The sequence below is a fragment of the Agelaius phoeniceus genome, chromosome 3 (assembly GCF_051311805.1).
Source record: "Agelaius phoeniceus isolate bAgePho1 chromosome 3, bAgePho1.hap1, whole genome shotgun sequence".
Classification (NCBI taxonomy): Eukaryota; Metazoa; Chordata; class Aves; order Passeriformes; family Icteridae; genus Agelaius; species Agelaius phoeniceus.
Genome location: NC_135267.1, coordinates 44,371,936 through 44,399,473, shown reverse-complemented (window position 1 = coordinate 44,399,473; position 27,538 = coordinate 44,371,936). Strand labels below are relative to the sequence as shown.

At 42.7% G+C, this 27,538-nt stretch overlaps 1 protein-coding gene across 1 annotated transcript in view; it reads right to left on the bottom strand.

Annotated features, from left to right (window-relative positions):
• FKBP1B (FKBP prolyl isomerase 1B) overlaps positions 1–26,718 on the bottom strand; it is a 44,515-nt gene extending 17,797 nt beyond the window's left edge. Inside the window, exons 1-2 of the mRNA XM_054630113.2 lie at positions 26,545–26,718; positions 23,257–23,304 (exon numbers count right to left, since the gene is read on the bottom strand). Coding sequence (XP_054486088.1) covers positions 23,257–23,304; positions 26,545–26,581 — 85 coding nt within the window. The 5' untranslated portion in view covers positions 26,582–26,718. The remainder of the gene's footprint in view (positions 1–23,256; positions 23,305–26,544) is intronic.
• Between the last annotated feature and the right edge of the window lie 820 nt (positions 26,719–27,538).

The window sequence follows — 27,538 nt, the reverse complement described above, 5'->3', positions numbered from 1 at the left end:
CAGGGAAAAGAAAAACAACAAATAACAAAACACAGAAAGGTCATTTGCCATGCTGCAAAGACAATTTCTGCTGCAAATGTTTCACAGGCTGAGAGCAAGACATCTGGCTGCCATGTAACACAGAGCTATAAGGCAAGATAAATTTGTCTTGGCCTCCACAAGTTTGAATTTTAGGGCTGCACTGTGCATGTTCAAATCAAATACCAAACTTCCTCTGGGTGAGCTCCAAGATCTATGTTGACTCTTGGTATTGCTTAATAAAATGGAAAGGAGGATTTAAACTACAGTTTTTTGTTGGGGTTTTCTGTTGTTGTTGGGGGTTTTTTTTAATTCTAATGCTTTGCACAGCCATTAAAAGGATACAGAGTTTCACACATGACATGAAGCTGACAGCAAGTATTTCTAGTAATGGCACAATTATGTTTTTACTCTGAGGCAGACAGACTCCATCCCAGTGACTGGGAGAACATGTTATCTGATCCCTAATTGGTTTAACAGTCCATAGAACCTTTTTAGGCTGGTGCCCAGATATGATCTTTATTTCTGTCTTTGTGGTGACAGTGCCACTCGACTGAGTGCCTTGGGCCACGTCTCTGTTTGGTTGCTTACATCTCAAACATTCAGCTCAGAAGAGAACACAAATCAGTGTCACCTGTAATTTTAAGGTTACAGGAACACGGAACCCTTATTCTGATCTTGTTCAGAGCAGCTTCACATCCTGTTGGTTCTGCTGAAGTGTCACAGAATGCAAAGCAGGGGCTCTGGTTTCTATCTGCTTCAGGAGCCTTTGTGGAGATTAGGAAGTGTTGCTCTGCTCTCTCCCACCTTGCTATCTGGACACAGAAGTTCTGTGCCACCTTGCTATCTGCACACAAAAGGTCAGGTTTCAAGCTGGGGTAAATCAATTGAACCTCAAAAAGGTCAATAGAGCAATGTGAGCTCATACTGGCTGTGGAGAAATTCTCACTGAGCCATTCCATAGATATGAGACTTGGGATACAGGCTTTTCCCACCATACAGTCTGCTATAGATATTTTTTACTCTCCTACACAGTTTTCCTAGCTGCCTGGATAGTCTATGCAATTTCTTGCCTTTTTTTTTTTTCTCACTTACTGTATTTAAAGACAATTTGCCTTCCTGGAAGCCAGAAAATAAACACATTCTAAACCTTGCACCACAAAGATTTTCTAATATGGAATTACTCTGCTAGACCCAGGACTAATAAACCTTGGTATTACAAAAGATACAATGAGAATATCTGCCCACAAATCGTTCTTAACAGTAAGAAACATTTTCTTCATTTGTATTTGTACCAAGAGTCTACTGAGAGGGTAGGAAGGAGAAATGATAGAGCTTCTCCCAGTGTCCTTGCACATCCACTTTGAAAGGACCAGAATACAAGAGAGATATTTGTGGTTTCATTTGTGTGAAGGAAAAAAGAGATGTGTATGAGACACAAAAATAGCTCAGTTTCAACACTTTTTACTGCAACAGCAGAACATGACATAAAAATTAGTGTGGTGGCTGAGCACAGAATAAAATGAAGATGTTTCATTACCTTTAGATAATGACTGTATTTTATTTTGTTTTATCACAAATTGAAAGAAAATTCAGCCAGGTTTATTTTGGCTGGTTTGCTGCATTGGTGTGACTGCTAAATATAGGTAAATCAAACCAGAGCTCCCTACTCAAGTTTGACCCTATTAATAGAAATATGCCTGACCCCGAGACACTCCTACATTAGTTAGTCTGAGTCAGGGCAGACTCCCTGACTCATCCAAATTGCATTTCTCATTTTGGGTAACAGTGGCATGGATGTTACAGAAGGGCAGTAAGTGATACTTGTATTAACACCTTCATTTTTGGAAATTTGGTGTGCCTGCTACAGGCAACTTGAGGAAAGAAGGCAATAAATAAATAAATCAAACTCTGGCTTGTATAGAGAGACAGCCATCCTTCCCCTGTGGGTAGGGAAAGTGTCAAGGAACAAATTAGATAGTGGGTACAAAAGGAACAAAACCCCTCTACCCTGCTGTTTGCTTGCACCAGAACATGCCATTAAATGTGTATGTCTTGGGGAAATGCCAACCTGCCCCCAGGAAAATCTGGCTCATCTCGAGGAGAGTCATCATTTACTACTGAAAAAAAAAAAAAAAAAAAAAGAAGGAGCAGTGGTAGTGAGAGGCTAAGACGATCAGGTTTAACTTTCACTGGCCTGAATCCAAATATGCAAGCACAGGCTTAAGAGAACTTTCTACTGATGTCTCTGTGCCAACAATAGATGTGAACAGGACAAATATTTACAGAGCAAAAGTAGAGGGAGACTAAATGGGGGCAGCCAGCCCCTGGCTGAAGTGGTTATTGCGGTGCTCAGGCCCCGGTGGGTGCAGGCTGCAGACGGGACAGGAGGGGCTGACTCAACGCCACAAGATGCTGTGCACACATCCATGGCCAGCTCCCTTCCCTGGGGATTAGCAGCAGCACAGCCACACTCCACATCCTACAGAACCACCACCTCACTCTGGTGTGAGCCCAGGCAAGGCTGCCCATGGGCTAAAACATGTCCAAAACAAACAAAATGGTCCTGGAGACCCGCTGGAGGCGTTGGCTCTTGTGCTCCACGCCCTGAATGCTCTCTTTATGCACCTCTCTGAGGCCACCTCGCTCTATAAGGCTCTCTCAACACCCAAACGTGTTGTAACATTACAGGAAAATGAGTTATTAAATGGATAATTTGGTTGAGAGATGCCTCTCACTTTGCCTTTGAAACCATAAAGTAAATATCATAGTAATACATGTATGGATCTGACTGTGTCCCTTCCTCTTTGTTGTTCATCTTCCTCAGCTGTCTGAAAATGAGAGTTTCTCCTAATCCATTTTTTGCACAGTTAAGCACAATGGAGCTCTTGAATGATTCTACAATACAAACATAATCAAATTCTCCTTTTGCTGTTCCAGGAAACAAGGAAAATGTTATTAAAAAAATAATAACTCTACAATAGTGGGGAGGACATTTGAGAGCAAAACTTTGTCCAAAAGCATCTGCATTGAAAGCAACCAAAGAACCATTAAAATGGTTGTTTGGTTGTGATAACTGGTTAGCTCATTCCTTATTTTTCCAGAGCTAAATGTGTCACTCACCCTGAAGAGCAGTTTATCACTGTGAATAAATTCAATCTGCAGATCTTCCCAAATTTCCCTTCCTGAATATTTCTGTCTGAAACCCAAGAAGGACCACAGGCTGATCACTGCAGGATGGATCTTTAGCAAGCAGAACTGTGAAATAAATAGCCACATCCTGAAGCATCTGATTACAGGGCTATAACTGCATTATTTTCAACCATTTCAAAAGCAATTACTCCCCTTCTTCCTACACACCCATGTTTACTGGAATAACTGGAAGCACTTTCAGAGATGCATGGAAAAATACAGAAATTGTCTGAAAAAGCAGTTATGTAATAGAGGAGTAAATACAGTTCTCCAGCTGGATGTTAAATAGTGAACTATCTTCTGCTTCTCGATCACTTTGAGCTTTAATGCCTTAATGTCCAGATGTCCAAGGCATGCCCAGGTGTACAAATGAGTAATTTCCTATTTATCTTTTCTACTAAGAAAATAAAATCAATAGTGTAACTCCACAAATGTCACAAACTGCAGCAACATGCAGCTTTCAAGAAGTAGATGAACATCCTTCCTATGTAGCCCTAAGGAGACCCATGAAGCAAACACAACCTTGTGTCCTCACAGACAAAACACTGTTTACCTGCTGTGACTCTCACATTTCATTGCAAAGTAGCAGGGGGGTGTTCCTTGCAACTATTCTACTGTGCCCATCAAATTCCTTGCCTTTTCTCCCTCTGGCTTGCACATGCCAGAAATTAAAACAGGCATGTCCTGACCATCTGCAGGAGCTAAATCATGCATGGGACATTCTTGTCATCGGGTTCTCAGTCTGCCCAGAGTAAGATTAAATAGAAGATGCGATAAACTGCCCCATGAGGCCAGCAGCAAGCTCTGGGATTGGCTCCAGAGCCAAGCTGAGACTGGTGAGTCGAGTGAATGCTCCAGTGCACAGCCTGAATGCTGCTCCATGAGCGCTTGGTGTGGAGCTGCCAGGAAGCAGCTCCTCAGCATTGTGTGTGCATGTGGTATCACTCCTGCCAAGACAAATGTAATCATTCTCATTCTAATCCTAAACCCCTTCATTCTTTTCCTTCTGTTTTGAGCTCTGCTTCTGTTCTCCAGTCAGAAATCTCTAAGCAGGCGCTGACCTGTCTGATCCCAACTGGGGCCTGAGCCAACATGGATTAGCACCAGTGAAGAGCTACAAAATCATGGCTAGGGCATGTCAAGGTCATGGATGTTTCCTCAGCTGAAATTGCTCTCTCTCTCCTTTGCAGCCATGTATCTGACCTAACTGTGCAGCTTAGAGAGCTGTCTGTGCTCTGAGACTTGAGGCATTTCCATGTTGCACACCAGGGTCATCCCAAGGCTGCCCTCGGGACCAGACCTACTCTATATTCAGACAGTGAAATGCAGGTGCAACCCCAGGCACAGCCCAAGGCACTCTGTCTAAGCCTGTCTGGCAGTTCAGTGCTCTGCCAGGCCGTGGGCATGGGCAGGGGTAGTCTGCAGCATGCCTTGGGGCAAGCCTGTGATCAGGAGCCGTGGCTCACACACCTTCCTGCTCCCAGCCCTTGTCAGCTGTAATGTAGACACAGCCTGGGGTGCTGGAGAACAAGAACGTGCTTGTCCCCAGCCCAGCAGAGTCTCCAGAGAGAGAGGCTGAACGTGCCACATCTCCTACAGCTGTGACTCACACACACGTACATAACAGAAGGCAGTCAACATCTTTTCAACATCTCTATTAAATAAACTAGTAAGTACTTAAAATTGCAAGCCAAATGGAACCAATCTTCATTTAATATGGCCAGACCTGTCTCCATGATTCATAACATCAAAAAGTCCAGCAAAAAGCTGAGAAACACGCAGTGCTTGCTGCGGAGCCACTCGCACTATCTCCTTTAAACTGAAAATGTACACAAAATGCAGTAGGTAGTAACCAGATTTAAAATGTCACCCCAACCAGAATAGCAGAATGTAATATCTGGTCTCATACACACTTTCTATGATATAAAAATGTTGGTTGAAAATACAAATTTCTCCCAACATCTCTGCAATGCTCACATCAACACACCCATGTCAGAAACACAACAGTAGTGACAAGTGGCACCGTTTTTATAATCACAGAATCATTTAAGATGGAAAAGACTTCTAAGATCATCAAGTCCAACCATTAACACTGCCAAGCATTTTTGCATGTAAACATGACATAAAGGGCAGATATTTGAAGATAATTAGGTGTCTAAAGATGTAGTAGTCATACTGCAGGCATTTCAAATGCACCTGGGCATCAAACTCCTTTGATTTCAACACAGTTATTTTAGAAACTTTTCAACTCTGAATATTTTCTTACGTTTTCCCCAGACATTAAATGTAACTAGCACAAAGTTACAGTAATTACCATCACTTCAAAGCCCACACATCTCTTTTAAAAGTTTAACTTCCTAAGTTGTGCAAAAACATCTATGACATTAAACACCTACAAAAACCCCAACTCTTAAAAGTGAGGAAATGGACAAGTCAGAACATTGCAAAGTTCATGATGTCCACACAGTAAAAAACATTTCTTTTTATTACCCAGCATGAAGAACCTGCACTGCATCACTGCAGGCAGGCATAATTCTAATACTGAAATTTCATATTGTTCTTCTCAGCTTTGGTGTGTATTGGGTAGTGGAATATGGAATATATCAGTTGATGTGTGTGTTAATCAGACATTTATCATTATTCATGCTTGTATTTTGATGGAGTATTCATAAATACTAATTCTGAGTCAGCTTTGACCTGGCAATTCCCATGGAACAGCCTGACATCCTACTTGGTTGAACTTGCTCACAAGGCACATCCATCGTTTTAAACCTGAATGTATTTCTGCCCCTGTCAACTTGCTATCTCATTATCTCACTATTCACTCACAAAAGAAATGATGAATCATGAACACTGGGGTGCAGGGAACAAAATACACTCAATAAAATTAACCTCATTATGTCAGTTGTGAGTAGCACCATGGAAATCTCTGAGGGTTACTCCAACACAAGAAAAGAAGAATTGTGTTCTATTGGAAATAACGATGAACAGATACCTTGACAAAATCAGCAAAATCAGGGCTACAGGTGAATTTGCATTTGAGAAGTTTTGCTGTGTGACATTAACAGATGAGAATTGTGACATCTTTCACAAAGTTTTTTTTGTGATTTGGTTTGATCACTAGCTTTAGAAAATACACAAAGTAGGTAGCATTTTATACTTAAACAGAACAAAACTGTTACAAAATCAAGTGAAAAATCTTACACCCAAACTATCCACGGGGTGAGGCTGTATTTTACCAATAGCAAGAGGCCATCTATGTTATTCCTTATAATGTCTATGATGCAGACCTACTTTGGGAAAGGCATCAAGGTGCTCAGTATCACCATGTACAGACTGCACCACTGCCACAAGCAATGCCCAGGAATGTGGGCAATTGCCAATGCCTGGCAATCCCAGGATCCTGCTGTGTCCACACAGCCCCACCCAAGTACCAGTCCTCTCTATGTAGTCAGACTGCTACAGATCATCCAGTGACCCCAGAATTTGCTCCCAAACCACCTCCAGTGTTAGCATGACTTAAAAATCAAGGTGAACTTCTGTGCAAGGTACACAGGGTATTTATAGGTGGGATAATTTTATTTTACAATCACTCTGTAGGGAATTTTTCCATGTTCTTTCTGGTGTGACTATTTTTCTTTTTCCCATACACGGATGTCTTTGAAGTATGCTTAAAGCCCAACCAGTGAACACTGCTCGTCACCCTTGGGTTTTCCTGTAACACGAGACATTTCTGATGTGTGTGTGACACAGAGAACCCCAAAACCATGTGCCCTGTGGGCAGGAACACACAGCAGAGTAAGAGTCAAAAAGTCCTGCTGCAAAACAGGGCAGAGCTGACAGGGGGCCAGGGCTTCATATGGTCAAAGGCCACTCCTAAGAATAGCTGCTGCAGAAACTTGCTTTGCCTATACTATGTTGGTAAGGCAGTGTTTTCCAGAAGAGTCAATCAAATGTTTTTAAAGAAGAACAAAGCAGTGGGATGTCAATTAAATGAGACGTGATGATTGCAAGGGGATTTATGCAAACAGTGTTTGTTACCCTGAGCAGCACAATGGCTTGTCAATCTTCCTGTGTGTTGCAGATTCCCTTGGAAAGGCTCCCTTCTCGTAGGCGTTGCTGTCTTCTGCTGGGCATGTCTAGTACTTACCATTTTTTATAGAAAGAGCCATTGCAGCTGTCTGTTCCCAGCTCCAGTCCCAGGTTTCTGCCCAGTAATCCCCACATCAAAGACATACCTTGAAGTCAGACATCCATCTGTTTCAATGCAGCTGTTTCGGTTTTCATATACAATAAGCACTATCTAATAAAAATTGTATCAACCAAAGTGGTCTAAAGACATAATTAAGTCCTCTGACTAAGCATGGAAAATTACTTTGAAACATGATTTTACATTCTAAAATTGACCAAGCATTTTTTTAATATCCCTTTAATATACTTCAATTACTTTTCTGAGAAGTGACCAGTTCTAAGGATGTCCAGTGCAAGCTGATGACCAGCATGCAAATGGATGTAAATGGTTCCAGAGCTGTACCAGCTCATTCCTCACAGTAAGGAGTATCTTGTGCAAAGTGCTGACTGTCCTCTGGTGTCAGTGAATTCCACCCATGGGAGGGCACCCTTTTGGTGGTGGCAAGCATTAGGACAAGAGACAAAAGGCAGAATCTGATGCACAGAAAGTTCCACCTGCACATGAAGAAGAACTTATTTCCTGTGCTGTGACTGAGCACTGGAAGAGACTGCCCAGAGAGCCTGTGGAGTCCCCCTCACTGGAGATATTCCAGAAATGTCTGAATGCAATCCTGTGCCATGTGCTCTGGGATGACCCCGTTTGAGCAGGAAGTTGAACCAGATGAGCCACTGCAGTCCCTTCCAGCCTGACCCATTCTGAGATTCACCTGACCATCACCCAGAAGCTGGAAAAGCAGGTAACAGTTTGATTGACACCTTCTTTTAGTTGTCATTCATTTATATACAGCAAAAGGTATCAAAGATCCAGACACACAAAAAACGAAATGCAAAAGAAGAAAAGTAACTGGCATGATCAAACCTAGGGAAGCAAATGAGTTCAAGTTCAAACATTGTTATGGGGGGAGTTGGACAAATTACCAGCCCAACTCTAATAATCATGAATCTAGGAAGGATATGAAGTCTCTGGGACTAATCTACACAAGGAAAACACCACTGAACAAGAATGCTACCAAAGCTTCCAAAATACATGACAAAACTGCTAATTAATGTACCTATATGCCAGAAGTGATCCTTGCAATTTCTTCTTCTGACTTCTTACTTTAATAGAGGCTGTAGAATTTTCACTAAATAATTCCTGTTTGAATTAGATCTGATTTAAAGATTTCTCAGGGAGATGAAGTGATTGCAATTATTGATTGGTGTTAATTTATAAATCAGAATTGCCAGTTCACATGTATTCCTTATTTTCAGGTGAACTTACAAAATTTCACTTTCCAGCTATGATATCTTTATGTCTCTGGGTGAACTAACAGATCAATTCAATCGTCCTATCAATTTTTTATTCCCCATGTAAGTAGCAAACTATCCCTTAACCCCTGCTGAATAAATTAGGCATTTTTTATTCAGAAAGGTCTCCCAGCACTTCTACCATCCTCATGTATCTTTCCAGCATTGTAGACTACAGAACTGAGCACACTGTTTTTGAAATATCTGTGTGAGATCTCTGGCTCCCCTCTCTTCTCCTCAGATTGCTGTCTGCAATCCATGAATATCCTCATATTCATGGATTGCAGACAGCTTTTTAGCCAAAGAGCAGCTCAGAGCATGTGTTCAGTTGATAACCAACCAAAACTCCCCAAATCTGTCTCAAAGTCCCTGCTTCACATGACAAAGTGCTCCTAAAGTGCACAGGAGTCAATCTTTGCTCTTCCACCTTCAAGTTTGTAAAGAGTTTTATAGCAACTGAAACAAATTATTTACTGGTGACAATATTAACTAATGATTCCTCTTACTGTGTATCAATGATCTATGGGATGAGAACATTTATTTAGGATGTCTCTATTAATTTTTATCACCTTGATATCTTCCTCCACTGATAAAAACATCCACGTGGGGCTGACACCAGCCCATTTGAAGGTCTACTGGAAAGTCCTCTATTGAATAAGTCAATTTTAGATCCACTGGCATGGTTTTTTTCAAGTTTCTTATTCAGGGTACCATGAATTCCTTGCAGACCATGATGGAAAACCTCATGATGCTCTGGAAATGTTATCCAGGCATCCACACACCAACTCCTTGAGAGCCAGCTTGACAAGATTTTCTGCGGATGACCCCACAATTGCTTGTCAGTGTTTAAAAGGCATTTTGACAATGCCTTTAATAATACCCTGTGATTTTTGGCCAGTTCTGAAGTGATTGGGCAGTTGGGTCAGATGATAGTTGTAGGTCCCTTCCAACTGAAATAGTCTATTCCATTTCTATGACATCCTAAAGCAGAATTTTGTCACTATTACTCACCAAAAACACAGATGAGAAAGACCAGCTGAACAAGGTACAACACAACATAAAACATTTCAGAGCTGCAATACTGACACAAAACAAGAGTCAGAATTTATTTTAAAATGTTTTGAACACTAAAAACCCACACTCATTTTGACCTGATTTTTTAAACATTATAATCTAAGGTCTTTATACTTATACTGTCTTTATACTATGGCACACATACACCTGAATTAGAGATGTCTTCCTCAAATACATCAAAAAACAGGAAAACAAATTGTAAACATCCACCTTAATCCATCTTAAATGCATAAGTGTTGATCCCATATTTAAGCTAATACCATAATCTTTTGTATAAGATATGCATCACAGTTTAAAAAATATATGGTAGGCTGATTTTTTTCCTAAGTTGTTTCCCCAGCTCTCTGGAAAACAGCAGGAGAAAAGCATCCATGGGTTGTGGCTTTTCCCCATAAAAAAGTCCTAAATACCTTCCTCATATGAGGGGCCTGTCCTCAAATCCACCCTCACTCAGCTAGGCCAAAAGAAGCATTTCTAAATCACTAAATGCTGCTTCACAAGGAGCAGTAAAAGGAAGGTTCAGCAAAACCATTTTTTGACTTTTAAATCCAAGAGCCATGAATCTTTTGCAGGGGAAAAGATATCCCCATCATCTTGTGCAGCACTGTCACTACTTCAGGGTAAGGTGGGTTCTTTAAATACTTCACCCTGGTAGTGCCTTTGACATTCAAGTTAATACCTTCATCAGGATCTAATGTAGTTCTGATGAATCCTGCCCAGTGACAGGTTTATACAAGTTATGCTCAGAAGTTACCTTGGCTGGTGATAGTGATTCATTTTCTGATAAGAAGCTAATTATAAAGGCTTGAAATTTGCAAATGCTCAGCAGAAGGGCAAAGTACTTCCTTTAAAAGTCATGCACACTGTATTAGTAAATATATTTATAGCAATAATTCTTTCCCCATGTATAGACCCTGGTCTTCCTAGTCAAAATGCTCTCATTGTGCACCACAGTCTTAGCCCTGGAATGATTGTCCACCCACCACTAAATAACCGTACACCAAAAATGTTCTTTAGTACCAAGTTTCAAGAAGGAAATTTTTTGTCTTCTTTCTTGGGGAAAAAAAAAGTCAAGCAAATTTATTCTGAGATCACTTCTATAAACAAATAACAGCAGCACTAGAGAGCCCTCATCACAGCAGTGTTATACATATGAACCATGCTAAGCAGACAAATTTGTCCCAGACCATTATTGCAATGGAGAGATTGAGAGTTTGCTATGGGAGGGTCCCCAAACTGTGCACTGCTGGGAAGCTGGACAGGGCAGAAAGGTGAGAAGGAAGCAGAAATAAATACTCCCTCTTGTTCCCACAGGCAAATCTTCTTTTCTCTTCTCTACAGCCACCCAAGTGCTTTGGCTCCCTACACCACTGCCAAACTCTAGGCCTGCTGCAGTGCCAGATCACAAGTGGCTGTTGATCTTTCTATCACCCTGCACTTCCATCCTGTTCTCCTGATGTCCTTCACAAGCACTTCTTCCCTCCTTCCCCAACTTTTCTTTCACTTCAGATTTCAGCCCAGTTCATAGTGCAGCCACTGCAACATTTCTACACACAAGACAGAGTGATGCAGAGGCAGGAGGAAAGAGCTGGGAATGTCCCTGCATCCCCTGTTTCAGCCCTGTCAAATCACACTGTGGCACCTTCAGTGACTGTGACAAGCAATTATGCTGCAGCAAAAAGAAATATTTTCAAATCAGGGCTGCACTCATGTGTTCTTTTGGATGAACTGAAAATCTCCACTGCTTCATCCTCTGAGGAAGCAATCTGAAAACAAGTCTCAGCTTAGCATACTGCTAGAATGTGCTTAAGAAGCTGCAAAACAAATAACACTGAAAACTAACAAAAACTTGCCTGTGACTAAACAAACATACTAGAAAATTCTTCTAGAAGTCTATTACAACTTGCTAAAGTATTGGGAAAAAAAAACCCCAAAAAACTAGAAGAAGGGTGGTCCTCTGCATAGTAAGAGACCAACAGGAGGGTTGGAAGTGGAAGGGCACATTGGGGACATTAATTTAGCCACGGTGTGCCAGACAGTGTCCAGTTCCTCTTGGATGCCAGGCTTCTCAACATCAAAACCAGAGAACACTTTGCATTTGTCTGACTTTTATCAGCTGACACCCTCTTGGCCTGTATTGTACAGCAGTTTCTCAAGGGAAAAAGAAGAGCTAAGATAAGTACTGCCCTAGTGGCCCCTGCTTTTTCAACACAGCTACTTGTCCACAAGACGTACAGAGGTGTCCAAAACCTCAAGTGAATGTGGCAGACACTGAAGACTGGGAGCTATTCTTATCTCACTGCCCTCTATAAACACAATGGCCAACCATGTCCCCTACAGCCTCATACAGCTGTCAGCATCTAAATGCTTTGTAGCCTCCAAATGGGCCAGTCCTGCAGTGACAGGCTGAATAATAGAAAGATTACAGGTTGTGTAACTCCATTACAGTATGGAGGTGCTTTGCAATCAGTCAATGTTTCTTTTCACACTCCTGCAGGGAAAAATCCCAGCCCAAGATTTTATTGCTCTTTTGCTCTAAGGCAAATAATTTCTCAGCTCTCCATCACCTCTGGCCCCTGTGTTTCTAGCTCCACACTCTCTCAGGTCCAGGCTACTTTGTTTCCTATTGTTTTCCCAAATGCTTTAGAAACTTTTGAATATGAAGAGGAGCTTTGAATGTGCTACAATAGCAAGTCTTAGGAAAGCACTTCAGAAATGGTTCTGCAGTTTTAAGAAATCAATGTACTGCAAGCTTTAGTTACTTTATTGAAACACAGTGAATCGTTATAATCAAGTCCCCTATTCTTTGCAGCAGGAAAGGACTGAGCCCTTATTCTGTTTACAATGCTTATGTAACCAATCAAATCAAGACTGGTTAGACAAAGAGAAAACCTAATAAAAACTAAAGTATATAGTGTTTTTCCACCATTTATCTTAATTTAAATTGTTTGTTCTCAAAATTTAAAGACTTTTCTGAGGTCTGGAAATAAAAATAAACAGCTCTTCTACAGAGTTGGTATACCCTATATGTAATAAATATAGGTGGGTAATGCAATAGATAAGTGGTAAGATAAATATAGTAGATAAGGAATTTAAAAGCCCATGAATTTTTAGCCTCAACTTTTCTAGAGGCTTGCTTTGTGCCCTGGACACAGCATCTCCCTTCTGAATGTCCCTGTCCTTTAAAGGGGAGTAAACAAAAAAAGGTCTTCCTTTTCCAAAGCAATTTATGAATGAAGTGAGTAGCTCTTTGATCAGATTCAGCTTTCTAAGTTGTCCACAGGGGACTGCTGATGGCAGTTCTTCATGACTGTATCAACTCCAAATTTGCATTTGACTCATACACATTTAAAACTCCCACACTCTCAGCCAGGGATTGCAAAAAATATTGAAAATGAGATGAGCTTTATAGCTGCTTTCACAAAGAACAAGTCTTAATGGCACAGGTAAGGATCATTTTGTAATGAGGCATTTCCACCCTGTTCCAATGACTTTTGGACACCTCTTCCTACAGTTACAGGCCTTGGAAGTCCACAGTGTTAAGACATAAAAGGTCAGGACTCTTGAATTCCAGGCAGGAAAAGGTAGGACATGACAAATGGGCACAGTCAGATGACAGCCCTCAGCTGTGCTCTGCAGGAGCACTGCCCACTGACTCAGCAAGCATCTGAACCTGTCCCTGCTACTTATTTGACTGAAGATGAGGTGCAAATGATGGCAGAAGAAATTCAAAGGACAGAATAAACTGAAAGCTATCAATGGGGCTGTCTGTGTTCTCCCAAATCTCCCCTGACAGAGTGGGACAGACATAGCCATAGTTTTCCAGAGCTGTTGCCAGCTGGCCACTGAGAGACACAAGGGTGTGGGGAGCTGTCACCCAGGCAGAGTGACAGAGGAGCAGCTCCTGCTCTCATCACTGGACAGACACTGCCAGAGAGTGACCTCAGGCGCAAGCCAAGGTCAGGTGTTCCAGCATGATACTGCAGAAAAGCATTCATCTCTGTGAATGGCCTATGGAGCCCTGCAGAGAAGGATTTGGAGGCACTGCTGCATGAACAGCTGGACATGACCTGTTAATGTGTGCTTTTAGCCCAGAAACCAAACACACCCTGAGCTGCATCAGAAGCTTTTTGGCTTTTTCACCAAAATTGCAGCTTTTACAAATAAGATAATTTATTTCAGTTCTTCAGGCTGAAAATTGTACATTCCAGTCTGAAAATGGCAACACTTGATGATGATGCCTCAGGAACTTGTCCACTGTGGGACCCACCTTCTATTTTCTTTTATGTACTCTAGATATGGCTACATTACACTTCCAAAAGTATGATGTGCTCCTGTCTTCTTGAAAATCCATGCCTGTAGTAAAACCAGAAATTTATCCACAGAACAAAAATGTAAGTTCTCATAAAACTGCAATCCCTATATAGTATTTTAGTGTAATTTCCAAACAACTGCATGTTTGGTTTCTGTTTGCATTGGATTTTTTCTAACACAGAGTAAAAAATTTCAACACAGAGCTGCTACTTTCAAAGTTGCAACAGCAGCAACTTCAACAAGTTAGGAAGTAACAAAATATATATTCACTTCTGCCATTAAAAACTAGATAATGCCAATGTATCTGGGAGTGTCTTTTTTTTTTTTTGTAGCAATCACCAATTGGAAAATTAAGTACTCAGGTGTTAGGTATCTTCTGCTGTCCAGCAGGAAACCACCTTCAAAAAACAAGTTTTCCATTTGTAACTGAGAAAAGAAGTAAGAGAAGACAATCTTGCTAAATCAAGGTTGTCACTTCATTAAATGGGCAAAGGGAAGTGAATTAGAGCAGGAAGAGACAACTAAGAACCAAATAACTATGCAGGATTAAATGGAAAAGATCTGGAAGGAGTAACCACACTTGGGATATCATAAAATGAGACAGAGGGAGATCAACAAATCAAATGTACCTCACAACCACTGCTTTAACCCTGAGTTTCAGAAGTCCCAGGGTGTTCGATGGGAGAGAAAGGACTACACTGCCTAAGCACATGGACCTGCCTTGGCTACAAAGATGCTCTGGCTCTGCCTGATGACACCACAGCTACAACATTTAAGATCCCTCACACTGAGTGATGTGCAAGGGAGTACAAACTTCTGCAGCCAGCAGTCTTGTGGGAAAAAAAATTAAGGAAGATTTACAGTGCCCTTGAGTAAGTAAAGCTAAATAATACATCTCAACTGAGAGATGCTGCTTTCAATATAAAGCCCCCCCAGCCCCTGGCCCTGGTTCAGCAAGACTCAGCAGAACTCCTGCCAACACCAAGCTGCTGCTGCTGCTGCTTCCCGCGGCAGAGCGCGTGTCCTCTCCCCAGAGCCAAAATGGGGACCATGTGAGCTCCTTGGCAATGCCCTCCCCAGGGATCTCCCACACACATCCCTGCAGCACTTGGACCACACAATGCTGGAGATGACAAGGCTGCAGAGATCTCTGGCTGCACAGCATGTGCTCAGGTAATGCCCTGGGATGTGGGGTGTTACACACAGCCCTGCCGTGGATCCACTGCGCAGGGAGGACACCACGTGCTGAGCAGTTGAGAAAATCTTCCCCCGTCCACACTCCCTGCCCAGCTGAGCTGCCTGACCTAGGAACAGTATTAAGCTCTTTATCTAATCAATAGAAAGAGAGGCATGTCCACAATCTAACTGTTTAGGTAACCCAAGGTAACTAAGCTCTCAATTTAGACTTCTTAATTAGGTAAATATGGTGATGTCAGTTCTATTTTGTCAATAAAGAGAGACAAGCCTATCACTGGTGCCAGCTGTAAGAGCTTCTCTTTGGCTGATGTAGGATCATTTGTACATTTTACACTAACAAATACTATTCATTGCACAGTTTTTTCAATGATGCTTTGATTTTTGGCTGCATAAATTACTAGAAAATGATGTCATTCTTGTAACGACCTGGAATTCTGATGATCAAGAATTGATGCAAATCTTTCAGGTCTAAGTCCAAAAATACAAGTATGAACTGTAAGCAGGGCACACTGGAATCACTCAAAATAAGTGGAAAGAGGTTCCAGAAAAAAATACCTCGTTTGAAACAGCAATCTAATTTTCTAAAAGATGGCACTTTTTTGGATCAGCTCTGAGCTTTTAAAAACTTGATGAACAGAGGCTATTAGTTCTCTGGTACTTTAGATAATCTGCTTTGTGAGCTTTTTTTTTTTTTTTAATATCTCAAAATTCACTTCCTTAAGGCTTTTGTGAGGCAGGAGTAGGAAGTTTAATTATTCACTAGCAGTTTCATTTCTGGGCACAATGGGAAGAGAGCATGATGCTACAGTCCCACCATGAAAGGAAATCCTGTAAAGGTTAGCAAGTGCTCCAAAATTGAAGCTAGCAGTCACCAAATCACTCAGCACATCTCATGCTGACAGAGAAGTCCCTGTCAGGGGAGAAAGTGCCAGTGTATGCTATCTTGAAGAAATCTATTTATAATCCTCTTTACTCTGCAAGAATGAAACTCATCCTGTCTTCTTCCCAAATGAATGTAAGACAGTGCTCATGGGCAATCCTGCACCCATCCCTTTCTTTGCCCAAAGCAGATCAGCAGCAGTCCAAACAACACCTCAGTGCCATGGGGAGCACCTTCAAGGGGAGAAACTTCCAATTCTCAGTGAAACCAAGGCTTCACAGCTGAGGTTGCCAGTAAGAACACAGTTGAAATAGTTCAAGGTCCTTTTCTGATTCACCTATCCACAATAAATAACATCTAACACCACAAGTGATTCCAGTGAAACCAATGGGCACCAAAGGAGGAGCAACTGGGAAACCTGAGTTTATTACACTGATCCTTTTCCATCAGGCAACAATCTGGTGTGTTCAGTTTAAACTCACTCACTCTGCCACTGAAGCAGCTACTTTTTCTCTTAATAAAAAGATTCTCTGAATCTTTTTATTCATCAAATCACTTTTTCACATCAATAGCCCCTTACAGTGAGTCCCACTGTACTTTCAAACATTAATTGCATGACAATTTTGAGAGCACAGTCCCTTTAATGTAAAACTAAACCACAGCTTAGTTTTACATTAAATTTACAAAATGAAAGAGCAAGTAATATACCTGACATCAGTCACTAAGCTGGCAGCAAAATGTGTAGGAGAAATCTCTTCTGCTCAGACTTTTGCTTCTAGACTCTGACCACTATTATGACTATCAGGCCGAAGTCACTGCTAAAATACTTCCAGGGATAACTAATCTATAATTAAATAAGCAGAGATGAGAATTTTTATCTCCTTACTGACAGAGTTTAAGACCTGCAGATTGTTTCTAAGGGGCAGCAAAAGACCACATTCCTCAGGGAGGACTAAAACTACTTTTTGCAGTTATGATCCACCAAAGAAAAAAGATGTTTCTAAGTGCTTAGTTGTCACCAAGATCTCCATAGAAGCAAAAGGCTTTCATAATTTTAAACCAGGGCATTAAATTAAAAAAAAAAAAAACCAACAAAAACAAAAAACCAAAAAATTGGCAGTCCCCAAAAGATGGACAGACATCACACTCCTCTGTTATATTTTATCTTGGGAACATGATTGATTAAAGAATTAAATTCCTTCTAGGTAAGCAAGATTTAGCTGGCTTTAAATCAAGGTTCAATTATAATGTCTGTTACAATACAATTCTTATTAATGATAATTCTAATTGCAGTGTTCACTATCCTCTTCCAAACCCAGCTAGACAGCCTCCTGGAGACAAAGAATTTTGATTAAATGCCTTACTTAGTTCAATTTTCCTCTCAGCTACACACGCAGAGCTCCAACCTGAAGTAGCACAGCTGTTTCTGAAAGTGGGACCAGAGAAATAACATCCTCCTGTACTCACCTGGCACAAATGCTTGCACAAGGCTGATGTTCATCCAGTCATGCTCATAAGACAGATGACACTCTGTAAAGTTACTCTGAATTTACCTCAGTCTTTTTGAGAGTATGTCACTATAGACAAATCTCTGGCTATTACTATGTACACTCAAGGCTGAGTTGATTTTGATCCAAGAAAAACAGGCAGATCTTTTTGGCAAGGATTATTTCAAGGGAATTGCATTACATTTCTATTGTGTTAAATGGAAAATACTGTTTTTAATCATGATAAATCAAGCATATTCTATGAATTGCTGTTCATCTATATCTATGCAGTATGCTTTTGTTATATAAAGAGCTTTCAAATTCACAGACATAACCATAATTCTCAACACTACACCACTGCCAAAGCTAAAGAAACAATATAAAGTAATTCTGGCAATATATGGGAAAAGAAGATGATATGAATTTGTCCTCAGACCACTAGGAAAAGAACAATTAATCATTTGTTCTGCTTTAAATAAAAGCCTGCTTCCTAAACCAGAATGAATTTGTACAGCTCAGCTGCAGTAAATGGAATAGTATTCATTTATTTCAATGTGGAATTTCACTTCACGCATTAAAACAATAATAAAAAAGCAATTTCTCAGTATATAAACATTGAAGTGGAGATGGAGGTGCTGGGCTCTTCTCCCTGTGATCCAGGACATGTGGGAATGGTTCCAAGCTGCTCCAGGGGAGGTTTAGACTGGACATTAGGCAGCATTTCTTCACTGAGTGGGGGGCCCACCACCAGAGAAGTGGTTGATCCCCCAAATCAGTCAGTGTCTAAAGGATTTGGACAATGACCTTCCCAACATACTTTGACTTTTGGTCACCTCTGATGTTGTCAGGCAGTTGGAAGAGATGATCATTTTAGGTCCCTTCCAACTGAAGTATTCTACTCTCTTGGAGATCTATTTAGTGCAATTTTGGGGCAATAATCCTAGCCTAAGAAGTCTATGAAAAATCTTCTGAGAGAAGTCCGCTTTAATAAATAATTAATGATTTACTGTGGTTTTTTAGTCTCACTCAAATAAATCAGTTCCAGCACATTAGAAACACTGGTTATCATCAGTTCCTTAAAAAGAGTAATTGCATTATAATCAGAGCTTTACAGGTGGCCAAGGAGAAAGATTAAGAGGTTAAGGATTTAGCTCTGCCACAAGCTACATGGGACAACACAAGAGAATGTCAACTCTGAATAACTTGGGAAAAAAGCTGCCCTCTCATTATCATGAGCAGATTTAGATTCAGTACACACAAAGCTGGGGTGAAGGCACATCATCATCCAGCAGGAGGGCAGGGAATGGGATCCAGCTTCCTGGAGTGCAGGTTTTACCTCACAGTCTCCAGACAGAGCACATCCCTCCTCAGTGAAGGTTTTATTGAGGGGCATTTCTAACTGAAAGTCACATTTTGTATCATATTCATAAATCTTTGAAAATTCTCCACTGCTAATTCCCATGGCCAGAGTCAACAAATTTAAATCACAGGAATCAAAATTGCAGAAAATGTCTTAATTCCTTTTATGCACTCCAGGATTAATTAGTTTGCTTGTACTACTGTCAGTGGTCCAATGTAACCTGAAGACCCAATCAAGATTAGGTGACCATCACAACAGGCATGAAGAAGGAGGCAGTTCATATCTCAAACTGCCTGCAATCTCTCTACAGGAGGCAGACAAAGTACAACTATCATTTTGCAGATGGAAAACAGAAGGAGTAAGCAGATTGCCAAAGGCTTTGAGAAGCTTGCTCCAGGAAATCTGTGACAAAAAACATGACATAAACCAGTGCTGCTGCAAGTGCATTTCAGTGCCAGTGCTCTGCCTTATCTATTAATCCCATTACAGTGATATTGTGCAGGTAACTTTTGAGACTCAACATGGATGCTGGATGCTAAGAAGAAATTATTATATTTGTTATATTTGTTAACAAAAACAAGAATACAGGAACCTGACCACATTTTTCCATCGTATACTAAGATTGGGACTTGGTTTCATGTTCTATCACAGTCCCCCTATGTAATGTTTTATAATTATCTGGACATCTATTTGTGTACTTAAATCAGGCTGTGCAAAGCTGAAAAATTAGCAGGTGATTTACAGGACCAAAGTTAGGCACTAAGGCATCTTATGAAAGGGCAATTAGGTACTTCTGAAGGGTAATCCAAAAATCCTGCTCTAATTGTAAAGCAGCAGAGAATTACTCCTAAGGGGGAAAAAAATAATTAAAAACAATCTCCTTAAATGAAGAGGTCCTTTGTAAATTGCTCCCTAGTGAGGTTGCACCTTCACTCCTGCTGCCACTGGAACTTAGGTCTGTTCCTTCAGGCACCACAATGCTTTTGGGAATCACACCACTCTGTACACTGAGATTCTGTATCCAGTTGGGCAAGGAGAGAATCAGGAAAAGCTGCCACATGTAACAGCCTAATAGCTGGAGTGCTGACAGCAGAAGTGTAAAACTCAATCACAGTTCTCCTTCATCTTGAGGAGATTCCAGTTCTCACTTCCCACTCCTCCAGAACATGTAGGGTTGTCAGACTAGAAACTACCCTGCTGAATCTCTACCTTGGTGATGAAGCATAAAATCCTGGAGGACAAGCAGACAGAGCTCTAAAGCTCTGCCAAACATCTGGAGTACCAGCCTTTGGTCCTCCCTTGACTTTTCCTGCATGAACCACCAGGACAAGTCATACAGACAGCTCCTAAAAAATGGAGGTTGCTGGGAGCCTTTTACTCCTGCAGTGCCAGCAGTCCCTTCCTGTCCTCGCTGTCTGCCATCACTCCCCATCACATGCTAAATGCACGCCTGCAAGAGCAAAGGCACGAGGGGAAATAAGACACTACAGAGCCTCAAAGATTCATAACTTGCTCTGGCAGAAGAGAACCCATTTTAGCCTCTCCTCTCCTTTTGAGACAGGAATAATTAGTGGGCAGGCAAGGTTTTTTCTATGCATGCACAAAAACTAGGACCCACCACGCTTGTGCTGAGGAGCTGTATCACCACAGTGTGTGTTGGTGTGAGAGCAGATGGGCCACTGCAAGGAGTTACATGGCCTGCCCAGCTGGCACCACCACATGGGAAAATCTTAGGATTAACAAAAAAGGTACTGAATTAATCCCCAAAGACAGGGATTGCACTACAACTCCTTCCCTATCCCTGCATGAGTGCCTGCAACAAATACTCACCCTCTTGCCTGCTCCTTTCCTTGCCCATGGCTCCTGCACTCTTCACTGCTCAGTGTCCCAAGCTAGACTGAAGGGAGTGGGCAATTTCAGCTTTCTTCTCCCCAGGAATGTAATGGCTGCAGCTCAGGATGTGGCAGGCAGAGTTATAACCCTCTTCTCTTGCAAGAGCCAGCTGGGGATAGGTTTGCCTTGCCTGAACCAACTGTTATTCAGTTATTACACACCAAATGGGCTCCCACAGGCCGTGGTTTTGGCTCTCTGCTCTGCTTGATCCTGGATTCAGAGCTGTGCTCCAAGCACCCCAGAGAGTTTAGGCTTTTCTGGGGATCCAAACAATCTCTGGATCCTGATGGAGTCAGTCAGTGCATGGTTCCCCCACCTCCCATAACATAACACCTCCTCACAGGTATCTGTGCCCAGCTCCAGAGTGTCACATCAGCTGGATCTGGAGATCATTTGAGAGTTGTACATGTTATACAATATTAAGCAGCTCTGAAGAGCAGCATTTCTGGATTATTTCCTTGTACCTAAGTGTCTTAGTTTTTCCTAGTTCCCTTTTTAGGTGCCAAGGCAGAGGTTCTGCATTTCTCTGCAGACTTCCCTCTAACTTAGCTTTACAATTCCTAAAGAAGGAGTCAGAGGAGTGTGGTGAGGATAAGCATATTGAATAAATAAGACAGAGATCATTCCAAGATAATTACCAGGCACATCCAGAATCTCATCAGTACAAAAAGAAACTGTACCGGATCCAGATAAAACTGTTCTAAACTAAAACTCAACACTTACATGTCATCTTATCCACATGCTTTATAGATCACTGGAAGGAAACACTTTATCCACTAACCATGGGCTCAACTTATAAACATCATCACCAAAGACTGCTGGCAGCAGCAGTGGAACTGAGGTGATGAGCTTCCTGATATCTGTTCTAATCTCAGAGCCAAGAGAGGTTGCATAGCACCAGCAGCAAGGTACATGGAGAAAGCACAGTTTACACTAGAGATTGATTTAATGAGTTTTTATAAAGTCTTTTATGTCAAAGCCAGCTCACAACAGCCTCATCTAAGACACTACCTAATATCAATAGCAGTATGCAGCATCTTGTTATCTTTTCACATTTCACCATTCACACTCTTCTGAAGTTATCCAGAAAAAATGTGCTTTGTGGGAGCCAACAGGCTCAATTTTTTTGCCTATTTCAGTTCTTACATTTAAATTTATCTTGAACTAACTAGGGGTGGGAGGTGACAATTTTATTTCATAAAACCATTTGAAGTTTGGACACGAAGAGAAACATCGTTAAGCATCTTCACAAAAATAATTTCAAAACACCTATTTTCATATCTAAGTTACAGAGAAATGCCTGTAAGAGCTGAGACTGGAATAGGAGACCCATGTCTTTAACATCTTCTAATTCAAACTAGAAATCCTCATTAGACCAAAATACTTTGAATATATAAATTTATATATGGGAGTTCAAACCCAGACAACCTCCACCCCAAGCCAATGCACTAACTCCCACATAACCTTCTGAATGGTGGTATTATTGAAATTATATAAAAGGTTTATTGAAAATGCAAACAGGTTTACTTCATCAGTCATATTTATTGGAAAATGTTCCCATCTTGCTCCAGTTGTAAGAATCAAATACAAAGCTGAAGGAAAGCAACAGTTACCAGAGAGAACTTTCCTATCATCCTGAACACTAGAGGAAAACATGACCTCACTATCTAGGCCTAGATCAGAAGCTTCAATCCCTACATAACCTGCATGTTAGCTTCTTAAGGAAAATGTCTCATCAAATGGCAGCTGCTGAAGTGAACTTCCCAGTCAGAGACTCGGACTGCAGAGATTTTTGCATCCCTTTGACAACTTACATAACTACACACAAAGCTAACACCATAAACTGATTTAAAGAACATTTTCTTCTTCAGCATAAGCAGCTCCATTAACCAGCTCACTACTTAAGATTAACACAAGTCCATAAAACAGGTGTTTAAACAGACCTGGTATTGATCTCTTCAATCTGGAATGAATTTTACTGCCAATACATGGACACATGCTCTTAAGATATATACAATCATTAATTGTCTGTATCAAGACAAGAGGCTGTAAAAATATGAACCTAGCATTTTGACTGTTTCATGCTCAATTTCATTAGCTAATAAAATGGCTTAATGAATCAGGTCTGCAGCTTCTTCTGCAAAGCTCCCACCACTGAACGCTAGCCATGGCAAATGTGCCAGCAGGCACATCTAGCTACTGTAGCCTGAACAGCTCAGCTAGAAGTGAAACAAGCAGGAAACCCACCCAAGCATTATCCAATGGATTACAGGTGACAGAACAAAACAAAAAAAACAACAGACATCAAAAAATGGGAAACCACTCTTGATGTGAAGCAGAAGAACATCCAGAACATGCCTTACCTGTGTAGTGCACCACACACGTCTGACCCTTCTTTGGAAATGTCCGTCCTGTCAAAATTAGAAAAGGTTCATCTTTTATTTTCTCTGATTGACCTGGCTAGGCAAGTTTATCTTTTAAGAGGAAAATGCTGAATTGAGATCTGGTATTAGCCATTTGGTTACATTAGGATACCTGAAGCATCCACATAACATCTGTAGGTACAAGTGGCTCCTCATACAAATTGGAGCACAAGTCTTACAAGGAGTGGCTGAGGGAGCTGGGGGTGTTTGGCCTGGAGAAAAGGAGGCTCGGGGGGGACCTTATTGCTCTCTACAACTCCCTGACAGGAGGTTGTAGTGAAGCAGGGATCAGCCTCTTCTCCCAGACAAAAAGTGGAGGGTAAAAGTGAGGGGAAATGGCCTCAAGTTGCACTGGGTTTGGTTTAGATTGGATCATTGGGAAACATTTCTTCACAGAAAAGGTTGTAGAGCATTGGGTTGTAAAACACTGACTGCCCAGGCAAGTGGAGGAGTACAATCCTTTCCAGTGTTGAGAAAACACATGCATATGGCATCAGAAGACATGGTTTAATGGTGAACATGGTGGTGGTGCTGGGTTGATGGTTGAACTTGATGATCTTAGAAGTCTCTTCCAACCTTAACAACTCCATGATTCTATGACTATGTGTTACCAAATCACTAATATGCAAGACAGGAATGGGATGGTTTAGGGTAAAAGGTCCCAGTTTGGATGCTGTTTAGCTCTTAGACCAAGCAGTATTTTTCTTAGATAACTCTCCCTATATATGTGTGCATTAAATATGCATTTATATTCTGTAAGTGCAAAAGGACAGTCAAAACTTCATGGATTATAACTTTAAATATTCTTAGAATGTTTTTGCTATCATTTTTCAAATAAAGTCTCAGCCTGACATTGTGAGAAAATCCATTTGTATTCACATGTCTAATGCCTTCTACTCAAGAAAGACAGCTCTGTGAGGGCATCTTTAATTAGCAGGGATGGGTTTTACAGAAATTTTCACAGACAAAAGCGGTTTATTTTTGTAGTATCAGGCAACAGTAAAGCAGTAGTACACTGAGTTCTTTCAAAAGCCTGGTAGCTCCTCCTAAAATGTTCATACTGAAAGGAAAAAAAGCTCAAATTATTAGCTTGACACAAAATGAAATTACCATTTCCATTTTACCTGTTCTAGGTACTGCTAAAGGTACTAAAAGCTAAGGGATTACTCTCAAGGCTCAATTAGGTGCCAATAGTGTATTAAAGATGCTAACCATGATTTCTCAAGGTTGGCCAGGGGAGTGCCAGGTTCAGAAGAAATTAAAAGTATCAATGAGGTTAATTATTAAGGAACATCCTTAGAAAGCTAAATACTGGGGATTGAGTTAGGTTGCCCACAAAAGCTGTGGAAGCCCCATCCCTGGAAATATTCAACATCGGGCTTGATGGGGATGGAGCAACCTGGTCTAGTGGAACGTGTCCCTGCCCGTGGCAGGGGGGCTGGAACAAGATGATCCTCTAGAGTCCCTTCCAACCAAACCATTCTATGATTCCATGAAACTGAGGCTCATCTCTCAGCTGGCTTTCTGTCTCTTTGGTCAGAATTAACATGATACAAGTTCTGCATTACAGGGCACCTCACAGGGTATAAACCAGCAGGTCACACACAAGCTATGGCCTTGGGGCTCACGTGCCAACACCACATGAGCAATACCTGGCAGAGGGCAGGCTAACATAATGAACCAAGATTTACAACACAAAAATTGAGAAAGTGGTGCTTCCAAGTGCTACCTGAACAGCCTTGTTCATTGGCTTGGCTGGCTGGAATATCCCCAGTTGCACCTTGTACAAAATGCAGTACAGTAGGTATCTGGTAAGGTCACCATGGTATGCTAAAGTGGGATTCATCTCTTTTAAATTCACAGCCATCTAAACCACAGGCAACTATCGTATGCCAGTCTCCTGGGCTTCCTCTATGGACAGCAAAGAATTAGCAGTGCTTTGAGAGAAAGCCAGCATATCCAGAGAAAGGCAAGACAAATTATTCTCTGGAGATGGCCACAGAGAAAACCCAGGAGACTGCTTTAGAGTAGCTAGCTAACCTGAGGAAAGTTATGTGAGATGAATCCTACCTCCAGTAAAACAGGTATTATTAAAATGATCCACTATTATACAGAGATCTGAGAAAAGCAGTTTCAGACCTTATGGACACACACTCTGCTGTGTGAGTTTACCACCAGCAAAGCCAATGAAGATACATAATTTCACATCAAAACCAAATCAAAAGCAGAGATGCGCAAGACCACTGACTCACTGTGGCTTAAGACAGTATTTAAAGTCAGCTGATTTTGATTAAGACTTGCAACCAAGAGATCGAATCCATATAGCCTTATTTGGAATCACATATTACTTACAATGACAGCCTTGATCTATTTAATAGATAGAAAGTACTACCATGAGGTAGTTCCACCCTCCTTCCTACTCCCAACTCAGCACCATTACTTATGTGGGTATAAGTATTCTTTTTTTACATCTGTGCAAACAAGAGAAGAATTCGATCTCTAGAGCTAAACAGCACAGAGGGAGGAGCCAATTTAAAAGCATATACAAAGAAAGGAAATATACCGGGCCAAGAAACTTAATCTGCAATCAACTTGAACGAATTATTTACGGTTGTATATCAGCCAACGATGAATATGATGTAGCTATTATATAGCTACATACATATGCTAGAAATTACATTCTCTTAAAAAAAAACCCCAAAGCACAAACACCTTACGGAATTACAATGCCAAGGAAGAGCAGAACACTGCGAATTGGCTCTCGAAAGCCAAGCGTGCGCCAAGGAGAGATGACTGCCACCCGGGCTGCACATCAGCCCTCGCCAGCATCCCACGCTGGACCGGGAGGCGGCGGTGCCTTGCCGGGGGATGCTGGCACGAACGGGCGGCAGCCCCGGCGAGGCCGGGCTCGCCACCGGGGAAAGTTTGGGCTCCCCGCCGGGCGCTGACCGCGGGCTCCGCGCTCGGGCCGTGCAGCTGTCAGCGGATGCCACAGAAACCCCGGCCCCCGCCGCCCCCGCCGCCGCCGCCGCGACCCCGGGCGGCCGCGTGGCCGCGCTCCGCCTCTCCCCACGGGGGTTCGTGCCCGCGGGGCTGCGGGGGCGGCCGTGCCTCCCTCCGCTCCGCCGCCTCCCCGCTCTGCCCCCGGCGGGGACGCGGCTCCCTTGCTCCCGGAGCCCCCGGTGCCCGTCCCCGCGCCGCAGGGCTGCTCCCCGCACGGCCTCGTACCGTCTCCCGGAGAGATGGTCTCGATCTCCACCCCCATGGCGGCACCGGCGCGACTCAGCCCCGCTCCGCGGCGCGGCCGGACCCCCAGTGCGGGCAGTGCCCCTGGGCAGGGCCGCCCCGCTGCCCGTCAGCGCCCGCAGCCAATGCGGGGCAGGGGCGGGGAGGACGGGCAGGGAGGGGAGGGGTCCGCCCGCCCCGCTCCGAGCGCCCGGGGGCCGCGGGGACCGGGGGAGCCTTGCGGAGGGGGCGTCCCCCGCCGGCATCGCTCCCGCAGCCACGGCCGTGCGGGGGATGCTGCTGCCATCCCCCGGGCAGGGCTCGCTTCAGCGGTGGTGCCCGGCGGAGCGCTGCTCCGGGGGTCTCGCCGGCCTTTGCCCCCCGTGTGCCCGTGGCCGTGCGGAGCCCGAGCGGCGGAGGGCTCGGGGCTTGTGCGGGAGCGGGGGGTACTGGGGGTGATGCTGCAGGCGCTCCGGGCACACAGGGAAACCAAGCGCCGCGCTTCAGACCGTCCAGACAGCAGGACGCGGCTGAGTGCGAGCGGAGGGTCGGCATTTCCCGTCACAAAGAGCCATGGAGGAAGGCATCCGCGCTCGCACATTACGTGCGCGCTGAAGGGAATGTCCCCCCGATTCTGCTGGTGAACGGCAGCATCAGGGCAGTGGTACCCACCGCTGGGCAGTGCCACCCACCGCTGGTGACTGACCCCACACAGCAGCAGCAGCAGCAGCGGCAGGTCTCCAGCAGGCTGGCAGTGACCTTGAGTTTCAGTGCAAAACAGTTTCTAAGTCCTTCTTCATACCCATGTTTTAAATTGGAAAATCTATTTATGTATGGTGTTCCCATGATGTGAGATTACATATTCAACCTTGCTACAACTACTTCTGGGGAGTGCACCTGAAATAGACTATTTCCTCATGCACTTACAGTGTATTTGAATCTCAGGAGTTTCCACTGCCTCTAAAGGAATAGTTCTGTTTGCAGTTCTGTGTTTTCT